The 20,016-nt window shown below is 43.2% G+C and overlaps 8 protein-coding genes across 8 annotated transcripts; 2 read left to right on the plus strand and 6 right to left on the minus strand.

The window, feature by feature from the left end:
• Nucleotides 1-1,510: 1,510 nt before the first annotated feature.
• On the minus strand, nt 1,511-2,846 carry EAE97_004666 (uncharacterized protein; the record flags this gene model as incomplete). The annotated part of the gene is made up of 4 exons (XM_038875178.1): nt 1,511-1,997; nt 2,025-2,452; nt 2,500-2,604; nt 2,688-2,846. The coding sequence occupies 4 exons, from the start codon at nt 2,844-2,846 to the stop codon at nt 1,511-1,513; spliced, it is 1,179 nt and encodes a 392-aa protein (XP_038733535.1).
• A 706-nt stretch (nt 2,847-3,552) lies between these two features.
• Nucleotides 3,553-4,245, minus strand: EAE97_004667 (uncharacterized protein; the record flags this gene model as incomplete). The annotated part of the gene is made up of 1 exon (XM_038875179.1): nt 3,553-4,245. The coding sequence occupies one exon, from the start codon at nt 4,243-4,245 to the stop codon at nt 3,553-3,555; it is 693 nt and encodes a 230-aa protein (XP_038733536.1).
• A 215-nt stretch (nt 4,246-4,460) lies between these two features.
• On the plus strand, nt 4,461-6,848 carry EAE97_004668 (uncharacterized protein). Its single transcript, XM_038875180.1, has 7 exons — nt 4,461-4,914; nt 4,970-5,040; nt 5,100-5,213; nt 5,272-5,756; nt 5,836-6,041; nt 6,087-6,206; nt 6,261-6,848. The coding sequence occupies exons 1-7, from the start codon at nt 4,714-4,716 to the stop codon at nt 6,711-6,713; spliced, it is 1,650 nt and encodes a 549-aa protein (XP_038733537.1). The 5' UTR covers nt 4,461-4,713; the 3' UTR covers nt 6,714-6,848.
• A 3,640-nt stretch (nt 6,849-10,488) lies between these two features.
• Nucleotides 10,489-11,524, minus strand: EAE97_004669 (uncharacterized protein; the record flags this gene model as incomplete). Its single annotated transcript, XM_038875181.1, has 3 exons — nt 10,489-11,135; nt 11,187-11,430; nt 11,480-11,524. The coding sequence occupies 3 exons, from the start codon at nt 11,522-11,524 to the stop codon at nt 10,489-10,491; spliced, it is 936 nt and encodes a 311-aa protein (XP_038733538.1).
• Nucleotides 11,525-12,129: 605 nt separating this feature from the next.
• Nucleotides 12,130-12,713, minus strand: EAE97_004670 (uncharacterized protein; the record flags this gene model as incomplete). The annotated part of the gene is made up of 3 exons (XM_038875182.1): nt 12,130-12,429; nt 12,488-12,616; nt 12,669-12,713. The coding sequence occupies 3 exons, from the start codon at nt 12,711-12,713 to the stop codon at nt 12,130-12,132; spliced, it is 474 nt and encodes a 157-aa protein (XP_038733539.1).
• A 628-nt stretch (nt 12,714-13,341) lies between these two features.
• Nucleotides 13,342-14,368, minus strand: EAE97_004671 (uncharacterized protein; the record flags this gene model as incomplete). The annotated part of the gene is made up of 3 exons (XM_038875183.1): nt 13,342-13,394; nt 13,443-13,759; nt 13,812-14,368. The coding sequence occupies 3 exons, from the start codon at nt 14,366-14,368 to the stop codon at nt 13,342-13,344; spliced, it is 927 nt and encodes a 308-aa protein (XP_038733540.1).
• A 1,861-nt stretch (nt 14,369-16,229) lies between these two features.
• On the plus strand, nt 16,230-17,442 carry EAE97_004672 (uncharacterized protein; the record flags this gene model as incomplete). The annotated part of the gene is made up of 2 exons (XM_038875184.1): nt 16,230-16,436; nt 16,483-17,442. 2 exons carry the CDS (start codon nt 16,230-16,232, stop codon nt 17,440-17,442), a joined length of 1,167 nt encoding a protein of 388 aa, XP_038733541.1.
• A 582-nt stretch (nt 17,443-18,024) lies between these two features.
• On the minus strand, nt 18,025-19,453 carry EAE97_004673 (uncharacterized protein; the record flags this gene model as incomplete). The annotated part of the gene is made up of 4 exons (XM_038875185.1): nt 18,025-18,452; nt 18,511-19,087; nt 19,144-19,324; nt 19,386-19,453. The coding sequence occupies 4 exons, from the start codon at nt 19,451-19,453 to the stop codon at nt 18,025-18,027; spliced, it is 1,254 nt and encodes a 417-aa protein (XP_038733542.1).
• Between the last annotated feature and the right edge of the window lie 563 nt (nt 19,454-20,016).

Consider the following 20,016-nt stretch of genomic DNA (forward strand, 5'->3'; position numbering starts at 1 on the left):
TTGAAAATCACCTGGGCAAGGCATTTAATGATCAATCTACGATATCGGATGAGCGAATCAAGTGGTATCTGATTTGCTGAAAGAGCGAGGGTGTGAGGGTGTAAGATTTTGCTCTTTTTATCATTTTAGAGTGTGGATTTAGTAAATGACGCTGATAGATGTTGGAGAAGGAACAAGAGGTGATGATTGAGACATATAAATACACACCCTCATAATTGATAAGAAACTTTTGTCAGTCAAATGTATTTATTTACTCATCGCGTCTCCAAACACTCTCCAGGTCGATCGCGATGTATCCAGCCAGTATTGCACATTCGGGGTACTTCATTCTCTTTTATTTCCCATGTGACTAGACGATCTTGAAGTCCTCGATTGTCAGCAACTTTGAGATGTTCTTGCATAACCTTACCGAATCATCTCATTTTCACTCTTGAGCTTGCAGTGGAGCTCTCTCAAAGTTATTAAGAACTTGTGTTCTGTTGCTCTGACGGCTAGCTGTAGTATAAGAATGCCTTATAGAATCAGATCGATTTTAACACAGGTTTGCATTGTTTCCTTTATGTATCTTGGCACGAGTGTTCCTTGTGAGTTCGAGCCACACTTTGCAAATACCTGTGCAGACTCACACTTGAGGGCAGTTATGACTGGCCTACCATCCGTTCCAGTTCAAGAAATTGTGTCAATAGCAAAGGCTGCATGGAACCAAATCAGTGTTTTGAATTTCTATGCTTTATATAAAGGCAAAGCTATATTCAACAATGAGCAGACCTCAAACAATATCACATGATTTGATTTGAAGCTTGATAATATTATCTAAATGCCAGGCCCAGAACCTTGATTTTGATTTCCCACATTTCCTTACCATATCCCCACCCCCATCTTATTAGTAACACAGCTCCCGTCATTCCACCAGTCCCCCACCCACAACGCTGCAATATACACTTAAAATCTGCTCGCATTCCCAACAATAACACAACATCTTTGATGGTCTAACGGTCATGATTTCCGCTTGTCAATTGTATTGCAAGTCGCGGGAGACCGGGGTTCGACTCCCCGTCAGAGAGTTCCATCGCATAGAATTCCCTGAATTTCATGTTCGAATTTGCTTTTGGTGATTTTTTGCAAATTTTGTTGGTGTTATGAATTTTTCTTCTATCAAATTTCTAGCCGAGGCGATAATTTTTGGGTGAGTGTAGCGGGGAAGTTAGTGGGGTATGGAACCTTGTTTTCTTCGAGTGGGGTTTCTTGCTGAAAGAGAGAGCGGCGATCGGGATGGGAACTTTCTGATCTGATCGATCGTGGTCATGTCGCGTCTATTTTGTGCTAGACGAGGGTTGCATCTAGTGAAGCGAGAAATGCCATCGACATAACGAGAACTGCTATCGCAAAGGGCTGTCATGGAAAGGCAATTTATCATGCTTTGCTTGAAAGCCTCTTGTCGATGGCCTGTGTCATTAGTCACATATCGTTTTGGTAGTGCCTGAGGGACGATGAATATCATCGGTCTTCTTTATGAGTGCCATTCAGCTTTGCTTGTAGCCGGGCTTGTTGACCCTGAGATCATCCTTTCTTGGCTCTCGGCACGGCTGATATACTCGTTCAATTCTTGTGCTTCACCTCCAGAAACAGTTACTATTGTAGTTGTCCTAGTTGCACCTCCGCTTAAGAAGTGTGAAGTGCCTCTGATGTAAGATTTGTTCCCCCTTCCTGCACCTTTTAGCCGATCAGTTGAGAGGACCTCGCTTGTCGTGTCCGTTATGATATGCGGTGCGACGATGAGACTGTCGATGATGGATTTGGAGAAGGGTACGCAGGACAATATAATTGTGAAGGAAGAGTGCAGGTTTGTCATCAAAGCCAAGTTAAATGAATCCCATGTATAGTTTGTAGAATCAATGGTGTTATAAAGATAGATTATGCGAAGAATAAGAATGGGCAAGGTCCTATTATTGATGGTTGAATTAGTCACACGTCTTTTGATACGGAATACAAACGGGCTATCGGCTGTGAAAGACAAGTCTCACAAAAGGTTCGGCGAGAACAAAAGTATTGTCAATCTTTTCTTGGAATCCTCCATTTTTAGAGCATTCAAAATATACACAGGAAGCAGACCAATGAACACTTGAGTCAGCGAATCCACTACCGCGTTGACTGTCCAAAAGACTCTCTGTGGAACAGTGACTGAGGTTAGGATACAGAACTTGGAGACTTGGAGGTATCTTACAACATTGATACATTTCCCCGGCTCATACTCCCAAGGATCTGGGAGCTGGCATTGCAGAGCGATCACAACAATACTGATCAAGCTCCATATTCCAATCCAGAGAATGCTTCTATGAATCAATCGGCGTTTCTTGCTTCCTTCTCTCGTGAGACAGACAAAGAAGTGAAGACTTGATAGCTTGGTGAGAAAGATTGCTGAGATATACATGATGTTACCAGCATATTGAGCCTATGAGTTCTTAGTGCTTGTCGGTAGCCTTATCGCAGATATCTCACAATGTAGAAGCGATTTATCTCATTCTGAAGGATAGTGTCTTGTTTTTGCCCAAGTCCATAAGCAATTTGTTCCGATGTGCATATGCATTGACCGACCGAGGACAACTGGTATTACGGATAATTGTAAGCCCAAAATACGGAAAAATTGCACGTAGAGACCAAAATGGAAACGCATTGGGCCTACATACCATAGCGATGAGACCCAAATAATCATCAATTTGGATTTTGCGAAGAGTGTCGTATTTGGTATAGATTTTGGTCGACGCTATGATAACCATGGGTACCAATACAATCCACATAGCGACATTCAGAAGTGGCCCATGATTATCAGCTGTCACTACAGCCATCTTGGTCGGATAGGTAGCTACCCGTCTGTATCAAATATGAATTGTCGATAGTGGAAGGCTCAGAATGTTCATGGAATTGACATACTGTTGTAAGATACGAGAAAACTTAAGAATTGCATTCAATATATGAATCACCCTCACTGCGTGAGAGTATGATTGCTCCTAGATCTTGCGGTCAAAAAAAACATCCATTTTCTTTAGGTTACAGATTATCATTGCTCAATTAGTTAGAGATAAGAACCAGTATTGTGGACTATTAGTCCGCATGAAATTAGAAGCTGGACTGCAAGGGAATTTAAACGTGTGCTGTGCCTCACTTCGTATTCTTTACCGAATCCGCGAAAGTCAACGTCCGATTGTGAAATCCAACAACACTTTAGCAACGTAGTTTTACAAACCTATAGGCACAGGAGATGAATAACATCACACTTGTATTGTCAACACTTAATCGGTACGCGCATATTGAATATTGACCTATGAGCAAATCATGATCTAATTTATTTTCTTCTCTTTGTCTCTGGATAAATTGGCCCTGTTCGAATACGTGATGCCGACGTACCAAGTCAATTGTGACATGGATCAATGCTAATCATTCTAATTTCGGAAAGCGTAGTGCACTTTCCTGTCGATCTATGTTCTATCGTGAAAGTACGCTCAACGGATCCAGACTCCTGTTGAACCTTGAAGTTCTGCTTGTTGTGCGCGCTTATCCATCAGAGTTCTTGCGTGCGGTAATGTAGTAATGCGGCTCAATATCGCATTCTGCATCTGCAGGCGCCTGAAAAGGCACCATTTCTGTCTTCACCACCTCGAGCCCAACCTTTCGCAATAAGTTCTCCCAACCCTTTCTGGTGTAAAGAAGGTTCCCAATTCGCTTTCCCATGAATGTATGTTCGATTCCTCTTGCACATTCTCCATCCTCGTCAAACATATGTGGCTCTGTTGGAAAGTCCTCAGCTACCATGGTCCCGATGAAGATGTAGCCCCCAGGAGCAATCCATCCCGACATCCTTTCAGCCGCCGTATCCATTTCCTCACGCGAAAAGTGAAACAGGGAGAATATCGCAAAGGCGCCTTGAAATTGAGATGGGGATTCAGGGGAGAAGTCAAGCATATTGGTCAGCTTGAAGTTTCCCCCAGGGACCTGTCGCTTGCTCAATTTGATCATGACAGGAGAAAAGTCAATCCCATATAATTTGCGACCACTGTTCACAACGAGGCTGGATGTTGGAACCCCAGTTCCACTGCCGATATCAAGGACCGCTGTATCAGAACTCGTAGGAAGAAGACTGAGACTCTCAGTAATGAACGCTATGAGGCCTTCATCATGTCCAAAACTCTTCTCGTATCTAATTCCTAAGTTGTCATAGAAATCGGCTGCTGGGTTGATAGGTGCCATTTCATTAATTGATGATGGATATTTGAAATGAGTTGAAATCACTTTATTGTCTGGGTGATAGAATGAAATCCAGTCTCGCCATCTCGAGTCCATGCAATATATGGATAAATATGTCCGACATTACAAGCCATGGCCTGCTCTCGGTTACAGCCTTGAGACGCTATCATATCCCCTGTTGATGTTGCATTTAGGCCTCCGCTTCCCCGCAGGTCCGGAACAAGGGGCATGAAATTATAACAAGTAGAATGTAACGCATGAAATGCAACTCGCCGTTCTTGTATTTTATCAGTGGGTCAAACAATCTAGGCTCAATGGTTCGTCTGATTGTACAAAACCCATGATGGAACCATTACATGGCCTATCCAAAAAAAAAAAGCATCCGTTATTGAGCAATATCCCCCTCTTTATCCAACTCTAATTTACTCTCTCTTTCTTTGAAGTGGCATTCTGCGATCCTGCAACGAAAAAATGTCTTCCTATGAGCTTGATGAAGTCAAGCCTGGTGTTATGCAAGAAGTTCAAGTCACCACTTCTTCCGGAGTTAATCTTGACCAAGAAAATGGGGCTATGAACCTAGCAGAACGAGGAAAGTTATCGGAGAAAGACTACGCAAGTAAAGTTCAAGATGAGGCAACTCTGGCTGTATTTGGAAAAAAGCAGCAGCTCAAGGTAAGATCTCACTCGGCTAAGCTTTGCTATATATCATTGACCACATAAATTTTAGCGAAGATTTAAATCTCTGTCTTCCGTGGGCTTAACTTGCGGTTTGATGTTGACGTGGGAAGTCGTCTTATTGTAGGAGTTCCAATAAATTTCTTTCCGCTCAGAAGGACTATCTGACTTACCATACAAAGCACTCTTCAATTCGGATTACAAAATGGCGGCCCTGCCGGATTGATCTACGGATTTCTAGCGGCATGGTCCGGAGCTATGCTTCAAGCATTGGTAATGGCTGAGATGGCATCAATGTGAGTCAAATAGTCAGAATCTTGAAATAACCAAGGGTTTATTACTCACCAGATATAGGATTCCACTCGCTGGTGGCCCCTTTAATTGGGTTGCTATTTTGTCTCCTCCTTGGTGCAAAAAATTTCTTAGCTACTTGGCAGGATGGCTCACCGTGATTTGTTGGCAAGCCTTTGTTGCAGAAACATGCTATACTATCGCTTCGTTGATCCAAGGCCTCCTGATTCTCAACTATCCAGACTATGATCCGAAATTGTGGCAAGCGACTCTGCTTTTCTATGCCATCGCTCTCTTTGGCGTCTTCATCAATACTTATCTGGGTCGCCTTCTCCCGCGTATCGAAGCTATGATGCTTATTGTTTATATCCTGGGATTTATTGGAGTGCTTATCCCTATAGTTTATTTATCGCCTCATACACCCGCTGACAAGGTCTTCACCACTTTCCAAAACTTGGGTGGATGGGATAGCATGGGTCTTTCGTTTTTTGTTGGATGGATTACATCTGTCAGTTCTTTCGTAGGAAATGATGGCGCTGACCACATTGGTATGCTTATATTCTTTTTCCTCTATCGAATAAACATAGATCAGGACCAAGGTTGAAGCTAAAAACTCATCCTTAATAGCCGAAGAAATCAACCAGGCGGCGAGAGTCATACCCTTCAGCATCTGGTTCTCAACCTTATTCAATGGCATCCTAGGCTTTTCCATGATGATAGCAGTCTTGTTCGGCATCCAAGATATCGTCGCCGCCACTCAATCAAACACTGGGTTCCCTTTCATGGAGATATTTCAGGCTGCATTAGGGTCAAAAAAAGGAGCCAACGCACTGGTAAGTATTGATTCATGGATGAACGTATTTATCTAACTTGGGCAGATAATTGTGATTACCGGAGTGAACGTTTTTTCCGTCAGCAGTGTGTTGGCCACAGCATCTCGAACTTTATGGGCTTTTTCAAGAGAAAATGGGCTCCCATTCTCTCATCTCCTCGTGAAAGTAAAAATACCGCGTCCCTGGGTTCTTACAAAGTTAAACTAATAACAAGCATAGGTTAATCCCAAAACCCGACTGCCAATCAACGCAATCATAGGAACACTTATAATCAACGTACTACTCGCACTAATAAGCATTGGCTCATACACCGCATTTGGAGCATTCTATTCTGTTGTTTTGGCCGCATACCAGTCATCTTTCCTGTTAGCGGCCAGTGTGATGTTAGCGAAAAGATTAAAAACACCAGCGTCCGAAATGCCATGGGGTCCTTTCCGGCTTAAGAAGCTAGGTGTACCCATTACTGTTGTGGCTATAATCTACACAATTGTCGCACTGTTTTTCTCGTTCTGGCCTGCTTTCTCAACGGTGGACGCGGCAAATATGAATTGGAGTTGTTTAATTTTTGGCGGGGCCGTTATCTTTAGTATGATTTTCTGGCTGTTGCATGGACAGAAAGTCTATGTAGGTCCTATATGGGAGTTTGAGGGTCATTTTGTCAGAGTAAAGTAATGAAAAGCAAGAGCTGGTTTAACTACTCATGTTATCATCAACTCAGATCGTAGTTTAGTCTTGTAAAATGATCAGAACGAAGAAATTATTTCAGCCCTCTTTTGAGCCTCTGTATCAAAAAAAGCCATCACATATCTCTGGTTCAGATCCCTATTTTTCACATGATTGTAACACTGCCAGCAAATGTGTTCATATACAAAGATTGGCATTGGGCATTGAGATACAGTCAGATGCAGAGAGCCCAACAAAAGACAACGTTTCATCCGAGTGTATCCACCGATCAACACGTACGCAAAACTCAACTGACAGCCACAATGCCCTGGTAAATCCAAAAAACTTCCCTGACAAGCAATAAAACCCACAAAGATGCGCGTTGTAAACGAATACTACGGTGTCTCTAGCGTATTTCTAATCTATCGCACCCCGGTAAGCCCAATAACAGGCTATATAACGTACCAACAGGTCGGTACGGTCCGGCCCCTCAGCCCGTATCCCGCATATTTCTGACGATATTTATTGGTTGATGCTTATAATCTCTCCACTTTAGGAGATTCGATCTATTTCCTAATGCGGATGGTAGTATTGAGATTATCTCTCGTATTCTGTTGAACTGTCTGATATAGTAGCTTTGAATGCGCGGTTTTATAGTGCTTTGTTGGAATACATATGATCGACTTCCGTTTTCCTGAGAACATTCCGGGTCCCCAGTGAATGCCCTGCTCAGATTTGTCTAGTCGGTTGGATGTTTGGAATGTTCTTGTTCTTGTTCTTGTTCTTGTTCTTGTTCTTGTTCTTGTTCTTGTTAAGCTTCACGAGATACTTCGGAGTTATAGACTAATAAAGCGTCGAACAGAATTCCAGAATGACTTAGCGATATGATTAATCACAAAGAATAGTAAATATACCTCATTTATCAGTACTGGATAAGCTTGTCCAATCCGAACGTAAGTTCTCAACCTTCATTCCCCTTTCAACATTATCGCCTCTCATCCTACATTGCAATGCTTTATTTGCCACATTTCCTTCAGAAAATATGCTCAGATATTATTTGAATCTCTTGGGAACCCTAACGACCTAGTTGTAGAAGATAGAAGCGGTGGGATATGAGCGAGTAGTAACACCAACTTGCGACTAAAGTATTGCTTTCAAACCCATGAGCTGTACGTTCTTCTACATATGCGTCTGCTTCAACTTCAACTTTAACAAATATAAGAAGAATGATTCCCCATCGTCGGACGTTCATCGTCCACCCTCGTAGCTGTGACCTTACTGTATCGAGATCGGTGTCGATATTGCTACAAGGACGCGAGATACGGGTCTTTCAGCGAATTCGGCTACACTTTCTGATGATGTTGTAAGTCTCGCAATTTATGCGGGAATTAGATTACTAGCCCGATGTGCATGTCTTACTCCATCCAGGAGATGAGCTTAGTTATCATCTGAGCTTGCACGAAAGGTACACAGGGTTCAGGATACGCACCATGTAACAGGGTAATTTGCCTCTGACATTTCCCCTACAGAAAATTACCAGTCCGGTTTCTCCGCGAACTGGCCTCGACAGATTTCATGCCATAATTGGCACTCTTGACTACCAAGAGTGTTGCAAACCTCCTCGCCAGTGGGTTATGACAAAGAGTCTTTATGGACAACGTTGAGCTTTAAAATCAGTAAATTAGCAGATAGTTCCTGGAAATGTAAATGTTCGAAGAGTATATGCGTCCCTCAGAGAGGAAAATCTTCTTGACCAAAACGCGGGATCAACTCCCTTTGGTCAGAAACGAGTATGTACACGAACAGCCATTTAAGATTCTTCGAGTAGTTTGGAGATGTTCATCAGTGGAAACTTGGCGGATCTCTACAGAACTCTACCACCCTCCTCTTGGGCAGCTGCATTTTTTGCCATGTGAATTAGAAAATGTCTGGAGTACAACGATTGCACTATCCGATAGGTCCGAACAGAAGCTAGCCACAGATATTCCGCTTATGCCTCTGTACTTGCTCGCTCTCTGGTTGATGTTACTATGATATCGAAGATGCCGATATCTTTTACTTCTGCGAGCTCATCACGAGATCGGAGCAACAACAAGTCTTGACCTTGGAACAAGCTCATGAAACAAATCCTGTATATGCACCCATTCACCAGCTCATTGCTCTTCTTGAGCTAAAAGTTGACTGCGAGATCGATTCGAATCCTTTGCGGTTTTCTCAACTCGAGAAACCTTTAAAAAGCTGTCAAGACGATCGTCACATGCTATTGATCTCTTGAATCCTAGCACCTGCCATCCCTCTCTGTGTCATTGATGGTCTTGAAAATATGAACTATAGAAAGGCGAAAGCAACGTGTAGTAATATCTCAGCTGCTTTGAAGGGTAGAAAGGACCTGAGAGGCAAAAATGGAGTAATCCTCAAGACACTGTTCACCACAGCTGGTGCTTTTATGGCATTAGATGATATACTTAAAGTAGCCCAGACCGTGTTCAAATATGAGCTAAGAGATCAAAATTATGGGAAGCCTGGGTCAGGACATAAGCCGTTCTTGCGCTGAGTATCAAAATTATAGAGCAATAGGAGTCTCGATATTTCTTGGATCAGATGTCTATATCATCTCGACATACATATGAGCAGAGTGTGATAATTGACAATGTGTTCATACGTAGCGGTATATTGAAGAGTGCGACATCAAAAGAACTGATATAGTCTTCCATTACTCATAAATAATGGAGGAAGATGTGCCTGCTTGATCTGCTCAGATCGTTTTCTACCGAAGCCAAAATCCAGTAATATGGAGGGTACTCTGAAGTACTTGAGACAATAAAGTGTACCCTTGGATTGAGTTTGGATTTTGATATATATGTCGTCCGAGAACAGTAGAGATTTACGACTGCTCGTTTGTTTTGGTATGCGCAGGAACAATTGGAATCTCCCGAATCGGCAGACGATAACCTGGTGAGCCAGGAAACCTCCCCAATTTCCCCACACTTTCAATTCCAGGTATGCAACAAACCAGGTTTCTATTTTCACCACGTGCCTTACCAAGTACCCCCAATCTAGTATGACATCGCAATCCAGCTATTTCTGGGCAATTCATCTTGACTGCGAACCTATTTGCATCTTGTAGCCTCATATGTGAATACGAGGCACGAAAGCTATTAGGAGATTGCAAGACAACCAAAACAAATTATGCATACCGCTCCAACTTCGCAGAAATCGACGTTCTTAATCCTACTAGGTGAATATTATTATATGAAGAGGTTTATAAAACTATAATTGATTTATTAATTTATTGACAAGAAGCTTTTCGAGTTGTATTTTCTTTCTCTTCTTAATTGATATAGCTAGCTGTACTGCTAGTCACAAATTTCCTTGAATTCCAAAGATATTGATTCGAAGAACATCAACATATTTTGGTTCAACTTTCTTCGAAAATCATTCAAGAAAAACGAGAAGTTTGATTCAATTGAAAATTAAGAAAATTTATATTCAAAAGAAAAAGAGGAGGATGAATGGAGATTTGGTAAGGAAATGTGAGAACTTGGAATCAAGGTTGTGGGCCCGGCACTTAAATGACAGTATCAGGCTTCAAATCAAACCATAATAAACAGATCTTGAGAACATTTGGTATCATTTGAGGTATGCTCACTACCGAATATGGCTTCGGCTTCGCCTGTGCATAAGGCGTGGGAATTCGAGATGGTAAGTAGTGCTATGTGAAGAGGTTTCTAAAGCCCTCAATTTATCAAGAGGAAGTTCCTCGAAGCAGAAGTTCTCCCTACTCTTAATTGACATAATTGCGCCAGTCATGAAGTTCCTTGAATCCCAATACTTCTCTGATCTTTCTATTGCTCAATGGTGCTTCCCTCTCTCCCAACTTTCTTGTGGCCTTCGTTCCTGGACAAACTCTCTTCAAAAAATCTTCTGTGTTTTCTTCCCCAGGTATTGTGATGCCATCATTTGTGGCATTGAAGACTTGAAACCCTAGGTCATTTTTCTTGATCGCCAAATCACAAATTTGACCCAAATCCCTTGCATCAATATAACTCCATGCATTTCGTTTCCTACACATAGGATCTTCCATGAAACCTGGAAAGTCTCTTTTATACTCATGTGGTTCAATCACATTCCCGATTCTCAACGCATATATATCTGACTTGAACCGTTTCGCAAATGTACGAGCAGTCTTCTCGCCACATATCTTGGATAGAGCATAAGAATCTTCGGGCTCAACATCATAGTCTTCCTCCAGAGGAAAGGAATGATAATCGGTATCTCCTTGTGCGAAACATACCCCATACACGGTTTCGGAGCTAGCTATTATGACCTTCTTCACGCCAAGTTTGCTAGCTGCTTCAATGACGTTGTATGTGCTACGAGTGTTGGCTTGAAAGAGTTCGCTGTCAGGTACAAGCATGTTTCGGGCATAGGCTGGTGCTGGTTAGAATTATACAGTCGATGAGGGAGGATAGAGGGTTGTACCGGCAAAATGTATGACCACATCTGGAGGACCAGGCACCGGTCCTTCATAGTATCCGGACATGTTGAAATGGGATGTGAAGGCATTGAAAACTTGGCCTGAATCTGTGAGGTCCGTTTTGAGTGTGTATACATCAACAGATGGATCGGGGAATGGAATCAGGTCAAGATTTAAGACCTTGTGTCCTTTGGAGAGTAAATATGGGATAACATGGCGCCCTGCTTTTCCACTACCTCCTGTGAAAACCTATATATCGTCAATCAAGAGTTCATCGGTATAATCATTGGCCACTTACTATTCTCTTGCCCCCCTCGACTGTTGGTATGGTGTTGTTAGACATGGTCGTTCTTTGATATACTTGTGTAAACTCCAGAGATTCATCTTGAACTGCTACAATATATATTGCAGGTGAATTCCAAAACTTCCCTTATCCAGGCCGCTCGATAAGAAATAGTGACGTCAGTAAATGGTATAGCTCATCGGCGCGGGTGAAGACCCGCCGAATGTGGAGAGAATCAAAAGGATCTTGGAATCCGACGATATTCAGGAACGCCTCAAAGTTAGCGAAGCCGATGAAGCATCTAGCCCTTTTACCCTCTTTCTCAAGTATTCGATAGTGTGTTATTATCCCTTGATACGAGGTAAATCAATATATGCCTACCGCAGGTAAGATACAATAGCTCGCCAGATCATGTGATAATATTTGAACTTCACCGCGAATCACTAATGAGTAAATCTCTCCGTTTATTCTAATTTGATTCGAAGAATCTCATTCTTGAAGCAGAGACGACGAGAAGTCCGAAAGTATTTCCCAATCTTGAAACAGGTTCATTTGATGCCATCGAATGATTCCGTGGCGACTTTCATTTATTGCAAGGTTGCCCTCGATATCTTACAAAGTATGTACAGTCCGATATCATGTGATTCATACGCTTTCTCGTCTATTTACAACAAGTTTGCAGCCTTGTTTGTGAGGAGGTTGCCACTTTTGATGAACAGCGTGAAAATCTGTCCAATTCCAAAAAGCCAAACCAAGCTTCTGGCTGCTGCTGCCCCTTGACTCTCATTGTTTATATAGATGAAATTATAAACCGCGCGACTAATTAAATATCCTCCAGTAAGGGTATTCAGTGTTGAGTGGGAAAGTCCCGCGACATTTCCAGCGACCACCGCAGAAGCAAAAAGACCGAGATTTTCGTAGCCATTGGCTCCGGCGGCGTGGGCTCGGCGAATCTGGCTCTTTTTCTGTGAAGATGTTAGTTTTCTATGCAACGAGAGAGAAGTATTGGCTAGGGGCACATACAGCCTTATCGAGCCTTTGATCAGCTTCAAGACTCTTTGGGAAGTCTCTGGGGGAGCGATTATCAAAGCATTCAGACGAGATTGCAGCATACATATGAGGGGCGTGAGCTAGGAGCCATGCTGCGGGGACCTGTACAGATGTGAGAAATTGCCATTGATCGATTCGGAGCTGGTGTTCTTACACCGAATAGGGAAAAGTTGCGAGTTGTATCGAAGAGGGCAGACATTTTCTATAGTTTATGTTTGTTTATAGTATGTCAATATGAAGCTGGCTCACGATTTCATTATGAAAAGGAGTTCTCAACAATGGCCCGGATCAATTGCTAGCAGACTATGAGCTCATAAGATCTAAGGGCCAATTCCAAATAGTTCCGTGTTCTAGACGTCATTATTGATGATCACTCGAATGGAGCTAAAGATCAGTCGTTGACCGATCTTAGCGTACTTCGGCACTAGATCTTTAAGCTAAAGGTTAGTCTCCCGTGAAAGGGGTCAAGTGTTGCTTAGTGCTACCGGGGGCGATTGGATGAATCCATGCGTACGCATTTGTATATTTTGCACACAAAATGGGAGTGTGTCTTGTTTATTCTCAGCAACCCTGGTACTTTACCGAACTAAAAGCGATCAATTGACTTATTCTGCTACTTGACTCCTGCTCGCAGCCAAAAAGGAAGAATATTTCGCATCTTGGGGAGAGAGAGAGAAATGAATTTTATTACAATGGATTTGGTTACCATTATGCCATCCATACCTCTTAGGGCTCTGAAATCGATCTAACCATACATTATATGCCTATCCAGGCTAGCACCCTCTTCTGAGAGCTATCTGAATCGATAGTAATGTTGAGTGTTGAAGTTACCCCGCTCTATAACGGACCTTGCTCCAGTTCCACCCTCGACCACAGAAACCTATTTTAATCAGCTTACTCAGGCACTAAATATGGAATACAAACCTACAAACAATATTACCACACCTGATGTCTTTCTTTTCAACAAAGGTGGGTGCCTTACACCGTGGACACAGTTTTGTCGTGTGCCTAATCAGATTGGCTGACTTTAAGATACTTGCGTCATTGTAGCTCTGCGTACAGATCATCCCCTCATGCCACGGTGTCTGACATGAAAAACACATTTCAAATTCGCATGCACGACATGCGATTTTGAGGCTTTTGGCGCTATTGTGGACTTGACCATCACCACACCCACTAGGTTTCAAGCACCATCGAAAGTTCGGCAGGTTGCGGATCTCTAGCTTATCGATGTACTTGTTATAACTATCCTACGGTTAGCTTCCAATATGGCTGCCAATATCGCAAGGTTGCATACTTCCCAAGTAGGCTTCCTTTGAGGCACTTCCTGATAATACTTGAATTCGACAACCTTTCACAACTGGAGTATGGACAACGTATAGTGTCCCACGGGTTGCTCTCTACGTTCGCCACAACAGCTTGTTCCAGACACGACGTACACATATGTGCCTTGTGTTCGCATTTGCTTGCAATGTCTTGTTGGGGAAAGCTTTCTGGGGGTAAAGCTCGCAAGCAAACTTCACAATCCGTGCCCTCTTCGACCCCCGTAAGCTCTCCATCTACGTCTTCATCATGAGGCCCTGCCTCAACAGCAGCTCTAATGATGGGTATATTGAGACGAAGAAGTTGAGCTACAGCATCTCTCACTTTGTCTGTTCGACTTTGCTCAACACGAGCGAGCTTATGTAGGAGACTAATTCGTGGTTCGCGCTGTCTGATAGTGCTTTGTTGATAGAATATGGAGAGTATGCGTTTTATGAGTGGAATGTTGTAGGCTGAGAGGGGTTGAGAAAAAATGGTCTGAGGGAGAGGAACAACCTTCGCAGTCGCGTCTTTTGCAGTTTGGAGAGGCATCTCGTTTCCGTGATATTGACTGTTCTCGTTGTTGAGTAGTTCGCAAGCGAGTTGAAAGTTTCGATTGTTCTGTGAGATACACTTTATTTTAAATCGAGAATCTCACGTATCGTCTGAACCAGCCTGTTGAGAAATCTTGGATCATCCGCAACTTTCGATTTGGATCCCTCTAGATTATTCTCCAGCTGGGAGAATATCCCAAGGGCACCAAATCCATGCGTCTGAATCCGGTCTTGGGATTCGTATCAACCCTTGGTGATTCTGATGTGTTCTTTCTGTTATCAACCCGCATACTGTGAAATAGTCGTTGTCGTCGGACTATATACAGCACAAAGCACAGGAAGTATCATTTTGATACTTACCTGACCTCTGGACTCCTGGACTAACAGTCACATAAAGCTGGTCTTCGGTTGTTTCTGCTGGCACTATCGACTGAACCGACCATCTTGCTATCCGGTTAAAATTTGTATTGATTCAAAGCTTAGGTACCTACTTATCTCGCAAAAGTGGAATATCATAATCAGGGATTGATTAATCATCATAAAACCAAAGACAAACAGCCAGAGAACTCCGATGCAGAGCCTAGATGTTGATGGTCTGGAGTCCTGAGTTTCGAAACAAATTCCACAAAGCAAGATACCTACCTAGCTATGGAAGGAAAAGGCAGTCACAATTTTGAAGGCCCTGAATCCTGATAGCGGGAATATTCTTATTCATCATAGATGTCCGAAGTTATTGTACTAGATTACACAAATTTTCCACATCCTATCCCTCAAATCTATCGCGTGCACAGCTATCTTTCTTTACCAAGCTATCGAGGCGTACAGCCAACCCCGATAAACTCTCTCGTAGAACATCATGGAACGTATCCAGGGACACCCATCACTTCGCTTCCAATCTTACTCCAGATATATACCCCCTTTCAACGATATCTCCACCACATACGACCATAGAACCGAAGAGAAGTGGCTTGTATTGTATATTATCGTCTTGGTACAGACACATAGATACAGTATTTATTTGGTAATTTGGGTTGCGCTAGGCAGGGATTGAAAATATAAGGCTCATCTAGAATCTGGATGATAGCTACCGAAAATACCAGAGCTATTTGATTCGTTCATTCGATGGATTACTTATCAATACCTTATTTCTGTCTATTTTCCAATCGAATTGCCCCATTTAAAAGCAATCTAATTCAAGCTTAAATTTATTACCCCTACTTTAGTACAGGCCAAATTACCAAATGAATACGCTATACGCAACAAATGTGTTGAGAGTTTTCGCAACACACCTAACTTACTGTTTCAATTCAATCAATCGATTACATCGACAATTATTAGACGTTTGATACTTGGATATTCTTCTGAAGGCGTCATTAGATCGACTAGTACAATAAGAATGGTTGAAACATCGTAGCTAATCACCTGACCTGTTGAGTAGCCTGTGTAATGGAAAAAAGTAAAAATAGTTCAAAATTCCCAGTTCTGACTGGCTCACCGGGATGCTAAACGGAATATCGGCAGTTCATTCGATTGAGTACGGCCTTGGCGTTCCACTCCCATTTCAGACCCTCAGACAGCCCGAGTCAGACTGTCTGCCCTATTGGCCCATGTTGTGGCTGAGGTGGATTGATGTGACGATAAACTGTAGCACAACCCCACAAAGTCGGCTGCGCGGAACGTGGCGGTGTCGGCATGGTGCAGACAACTCATGAATGATGCATGATGGCACAGCATACGATGGCCCCACAGAAGGGAGCTGGGGCAGTATATAAGGAGATAGCTCCATGGAGAAGAATACACTGCGATTTTGCAAATCATACATCCTTAATTAATACCTTCATAACTCTTTAACTATCAATATGTCTTACAATCAAGAAGGATACGGTCAGCAAGGAGGAGGATATGGCCAGCAAGGAGGTTACGGTCAGCAAGGAGGATATGGCCAACAGCCCCAGGGCGAGGCTAGTGAATACTACAACCAAGGCCAACAGCAGCAACACATGGGCCAGCAGCCATATAGCGGCGGTCAGGGAGGCTATGGCCAGGACCCTTCTCAATACCAGCAGGTAAGTTTATTCCTCGGATTTTGTGGTCTGGACTAACAAATTCAAGTACCCCAGTACAGCAGCACACTCTTCAAACTCGGGACGCAACTCACACAACCAAGGCTTCCAGAACCAGTACGGTGGTGAGGGTGACCCAGAGGGTGACCGTGGTATCATGGGTGGCATCGCCGGAGGTGCAGCCGGTGCTTATGGTGGACACAAGCTAGGTGGTCAAGCAGGTCATGGCGTTGCAGGCACTGTCATCGGTGCCTTGACTGGTGCCTTTGCAGGACACAAGACACAAGACGCAGTAGGTGACTGGAAGGATGAGCACGACGAGAAGAAGAAGTGGGAGAAAGAGCAGGAGGAGCGAATGAAGCGCGAGAAATACAATCAGCAGCACGGCGGCCCACCACCTCAACATCACCGCCGCCGCAGCAGCAGTTGCAGCTCCCGTCGTTCCCGAAGTCGTTCCCGAAGTGGTGACCGTTCCCGAGGTGACCGCTCCCGGGGTGACGAGCGCGCCCGAGGTGACTTTGGTGGTAACTTCACCACTTCGTCCAACGAAGTTCGCCTCGATACTCACGGTGACTACAACCTGCACGCTCAGTGCCGCCGCACAGATGGCTCCTACCAATCTAGCACCATCAGTCTGAACAAATACATCGAGAACGACAATGGCAGCTTACGCTGGTCTTCCGGCGGCAGCCACGGTGGTTCGACATACACTGTCCAACAGGGCGACACACTCCGAGCCATCGCCGACCGCTTCTCCCACTGCTCGTATGAGGAGCTTGCTAGACACAACAACATCACCAACCCCGACCAAATCTGGCCCGGTCAGAACTTACAGGTTCCTGGTGGCGGCGGCCGTGGCGGTGGTAACTTCGGTGCGTCAGCGAGAAATGTGAGATTGGCGCGTGGCGGACAAGAGCTCGAGGCTGAGCTTGCTCCATCGTGGCACACCAGTACTTTGAACTTGGATGAGAGAATTGGAAACAACAATGGGTGCTTGCAGTTTGTCTAGACTGACATGCATGGATAGTTGACAGGACGAGTGAAATGACGGATGTTGTATTAAAAGCCTCAATGACTATCTACATTACTTGATTCCATATTGCAAATTGTGATCTAAAGTTATGCAACTAATATATGTGTTCTGCGACTTGAGTTTTTGACATAGCTCTTCGTAGGAGAAAAAATAGGCCGCAATTGACCACTGGCAAAGCTCTTTAACAATTCCATTGTTTCATTCCAATTCAGACAATTAAAGATTTAAATACTTTCATAATTGAAAATTATTCGAGAATTTATGTAAAACTATTAATTTCTGAGATTTTGTTATTCATTGATTTATTATAAAATTTATTAAGGTAATCAATTTTGGCCTCTTTTTTCTCCCAAGTAGAGCCAACCTCCGTTGAAAGTGAATTGATTAGACGAGTTCATATATTCATTGTACCACATAAGCGAAGCCTTCACATCACAACATAATCTTGAAACCAAACAAACTGAAAGTAGGAACGATTTTATATTTGACAAAATGATACTACATGAAATGCACCGAACCCTTAACCATTAGATATCAACACTCCATCGCATATAAATCTTACAACTGTTCATTAACAAATAAACCTGCCATTCCCTGTCCAGTACCAATACACATGCTAGTCAACAAAATCTTCTTCTTCTGTCTCCTGCACTCACTTAACCCGGTAACGATTTGTCTAGTACCAGTTGTACCCAATGGATGACCAAGTGCAATAGCACCACCTCTGATGTTCATCTTCTCATGAGGAATCTTGAGGACATCTTTGCAGTATACGGCCATGGAAGCGAATGCTTCGTTAAGCTCAATGACATCACAGTCGTCGATAGTGAGGTTGTATTTGGTAAGGAGTTTAGGGATAGCGATGGATGGACCAATACCCATAATACGTGGAGCGAGACCTGCTACGGTGGCTCCAACAAATTTGGCGAGAATTGGTTGCCCGAGCTCGATGGCGCGGGAACGCTTCATAAGGATAACAGCGGCGGCTGTGAATTTTAGTTAGCATATATACTGGTAAAGCGGCTTATGGAATGTGTTACGTACCACCGTCAGTGACCTGACTAGAGTTTCCACCAGTAGATCTGTCACCATATGCTGGGAAAGCTGGTCTGATCTTGTTCAAGCTCTCGAAGGTAGTTCCATATCTTGGACCCTCATCCTTTGTCAAAGTAACCTTCTTGACTTCTCCAGTCTTTGGGTCCTTAACCTCCGCAACAATCGGTACGATCTCATCATCGAACCATCCAGCCTTTTGAGCACGCTCTGCGCGCTGATAACTCTCTGCCGCATATTTGTCTTGTTGTTCACGAGTAATGTTGAAGTCCTTTCCTACATTCTCAGATGTTTGTCCCATAGGTTGCATGCAATCGGCAGCATCTTGGCACTTGAGAATATCAGGGTGGAAAGCACCATCGAGTTTATCGCCTCCAATCGACATCATCTCCGCACCCATGGCAATACCAATATCAATGCTACCTTCAGCAATCTGGTTTGCGATATCTTGGGTGGCCTTGAGACCTGAGGAGCAGAATCGGTTTACAATAGAGGCTGCGGCGGTATTGGGGAATCCTGCTGCCAAGGCGGCGGCACGAAGTTTGTATGCGGCATTGCCATCGCTGACCTGTTGTATCATTATTAGTCGTCGCCTCTGCAAGAGGAATCTCTATGGGTGCTTACATTTCCACAGCAGATATCTTCAACAAGGGCTGGATCGAGGTTGGACTTTTCTCTGACTTTCTGGAGAAGGGCGTAGATAAGATAGTCAAGCTTTGTATCCTTGAATCCTCCCTTGAATCCCTTTGCTAATGGTGTGCGAACTGCAAGTGTGATAACAACATCGTCGGCATTTTTCGAGGTACTATTTACAAGATTCTTATTAGCATGTGTTTGGTGATGAAGGGGCTGGAATGTTTGCTTACATTGCAGACAATCCTGATGTACCAGGAGTCAAATGCTTAACAATTGAGCTGATTCTTTCAACGGCCATTTTGAATTTTTGATATAGAGTTCTTTTGAAGATTGATTGAATGAAAAAGGAGAATAGAAGGGGTATTGATATTGTTTTTGAAAGAAATCCGGGGAGAACGGCGATTCTGTGGGGAATACCGAGATGAAGATACCTCGGCTCGGAATTCTTATAGGCACTTGCCGAGCCTACGCAGCTTAGGATTTGTCATCAATTGCTTGAAACCACCAGTGGGTGCATGGACTGACGGGACACTTCCCAATTTTCAATATTTTCAATAAATCCATTCTTCAATTGTTTGATATCAGAATTTGTATTTTGATTATTTTATCTTTATTCAAGAAATATAACAAATTTTAAAATAAATGGTTCAATATATCAAAAGATATTTACAAGTTCATTTTTGTACTGTCCCGTGAGTCCGTACACCCACTGGTGAACCATCATGAGGATATACTAATTATTAAATTGTCAGAAAGATTATCTACCATCTAATATACTCCCACCATTCAAACCTCATAAGCTGTCGCCACATCATGGGCAGATTCAACCTTCCTTTGAAATTTTGCAAAACTATACACAAT

Source organism: Botrytis byssoidea (genome assembly GCF_014898295.1).
Source record: "Botrytis byssoidea strain MUCL 94 chromosome Unknown BBYS_008, whole genome shotgun sequence".
NCBI classification, from domain to species: Eukaryota; Fungi; Ascomycota; class Leotiomycetes; order Helotiales; family Sclerotiniaceae; genus Botrytis; species Botrytis byssoidea.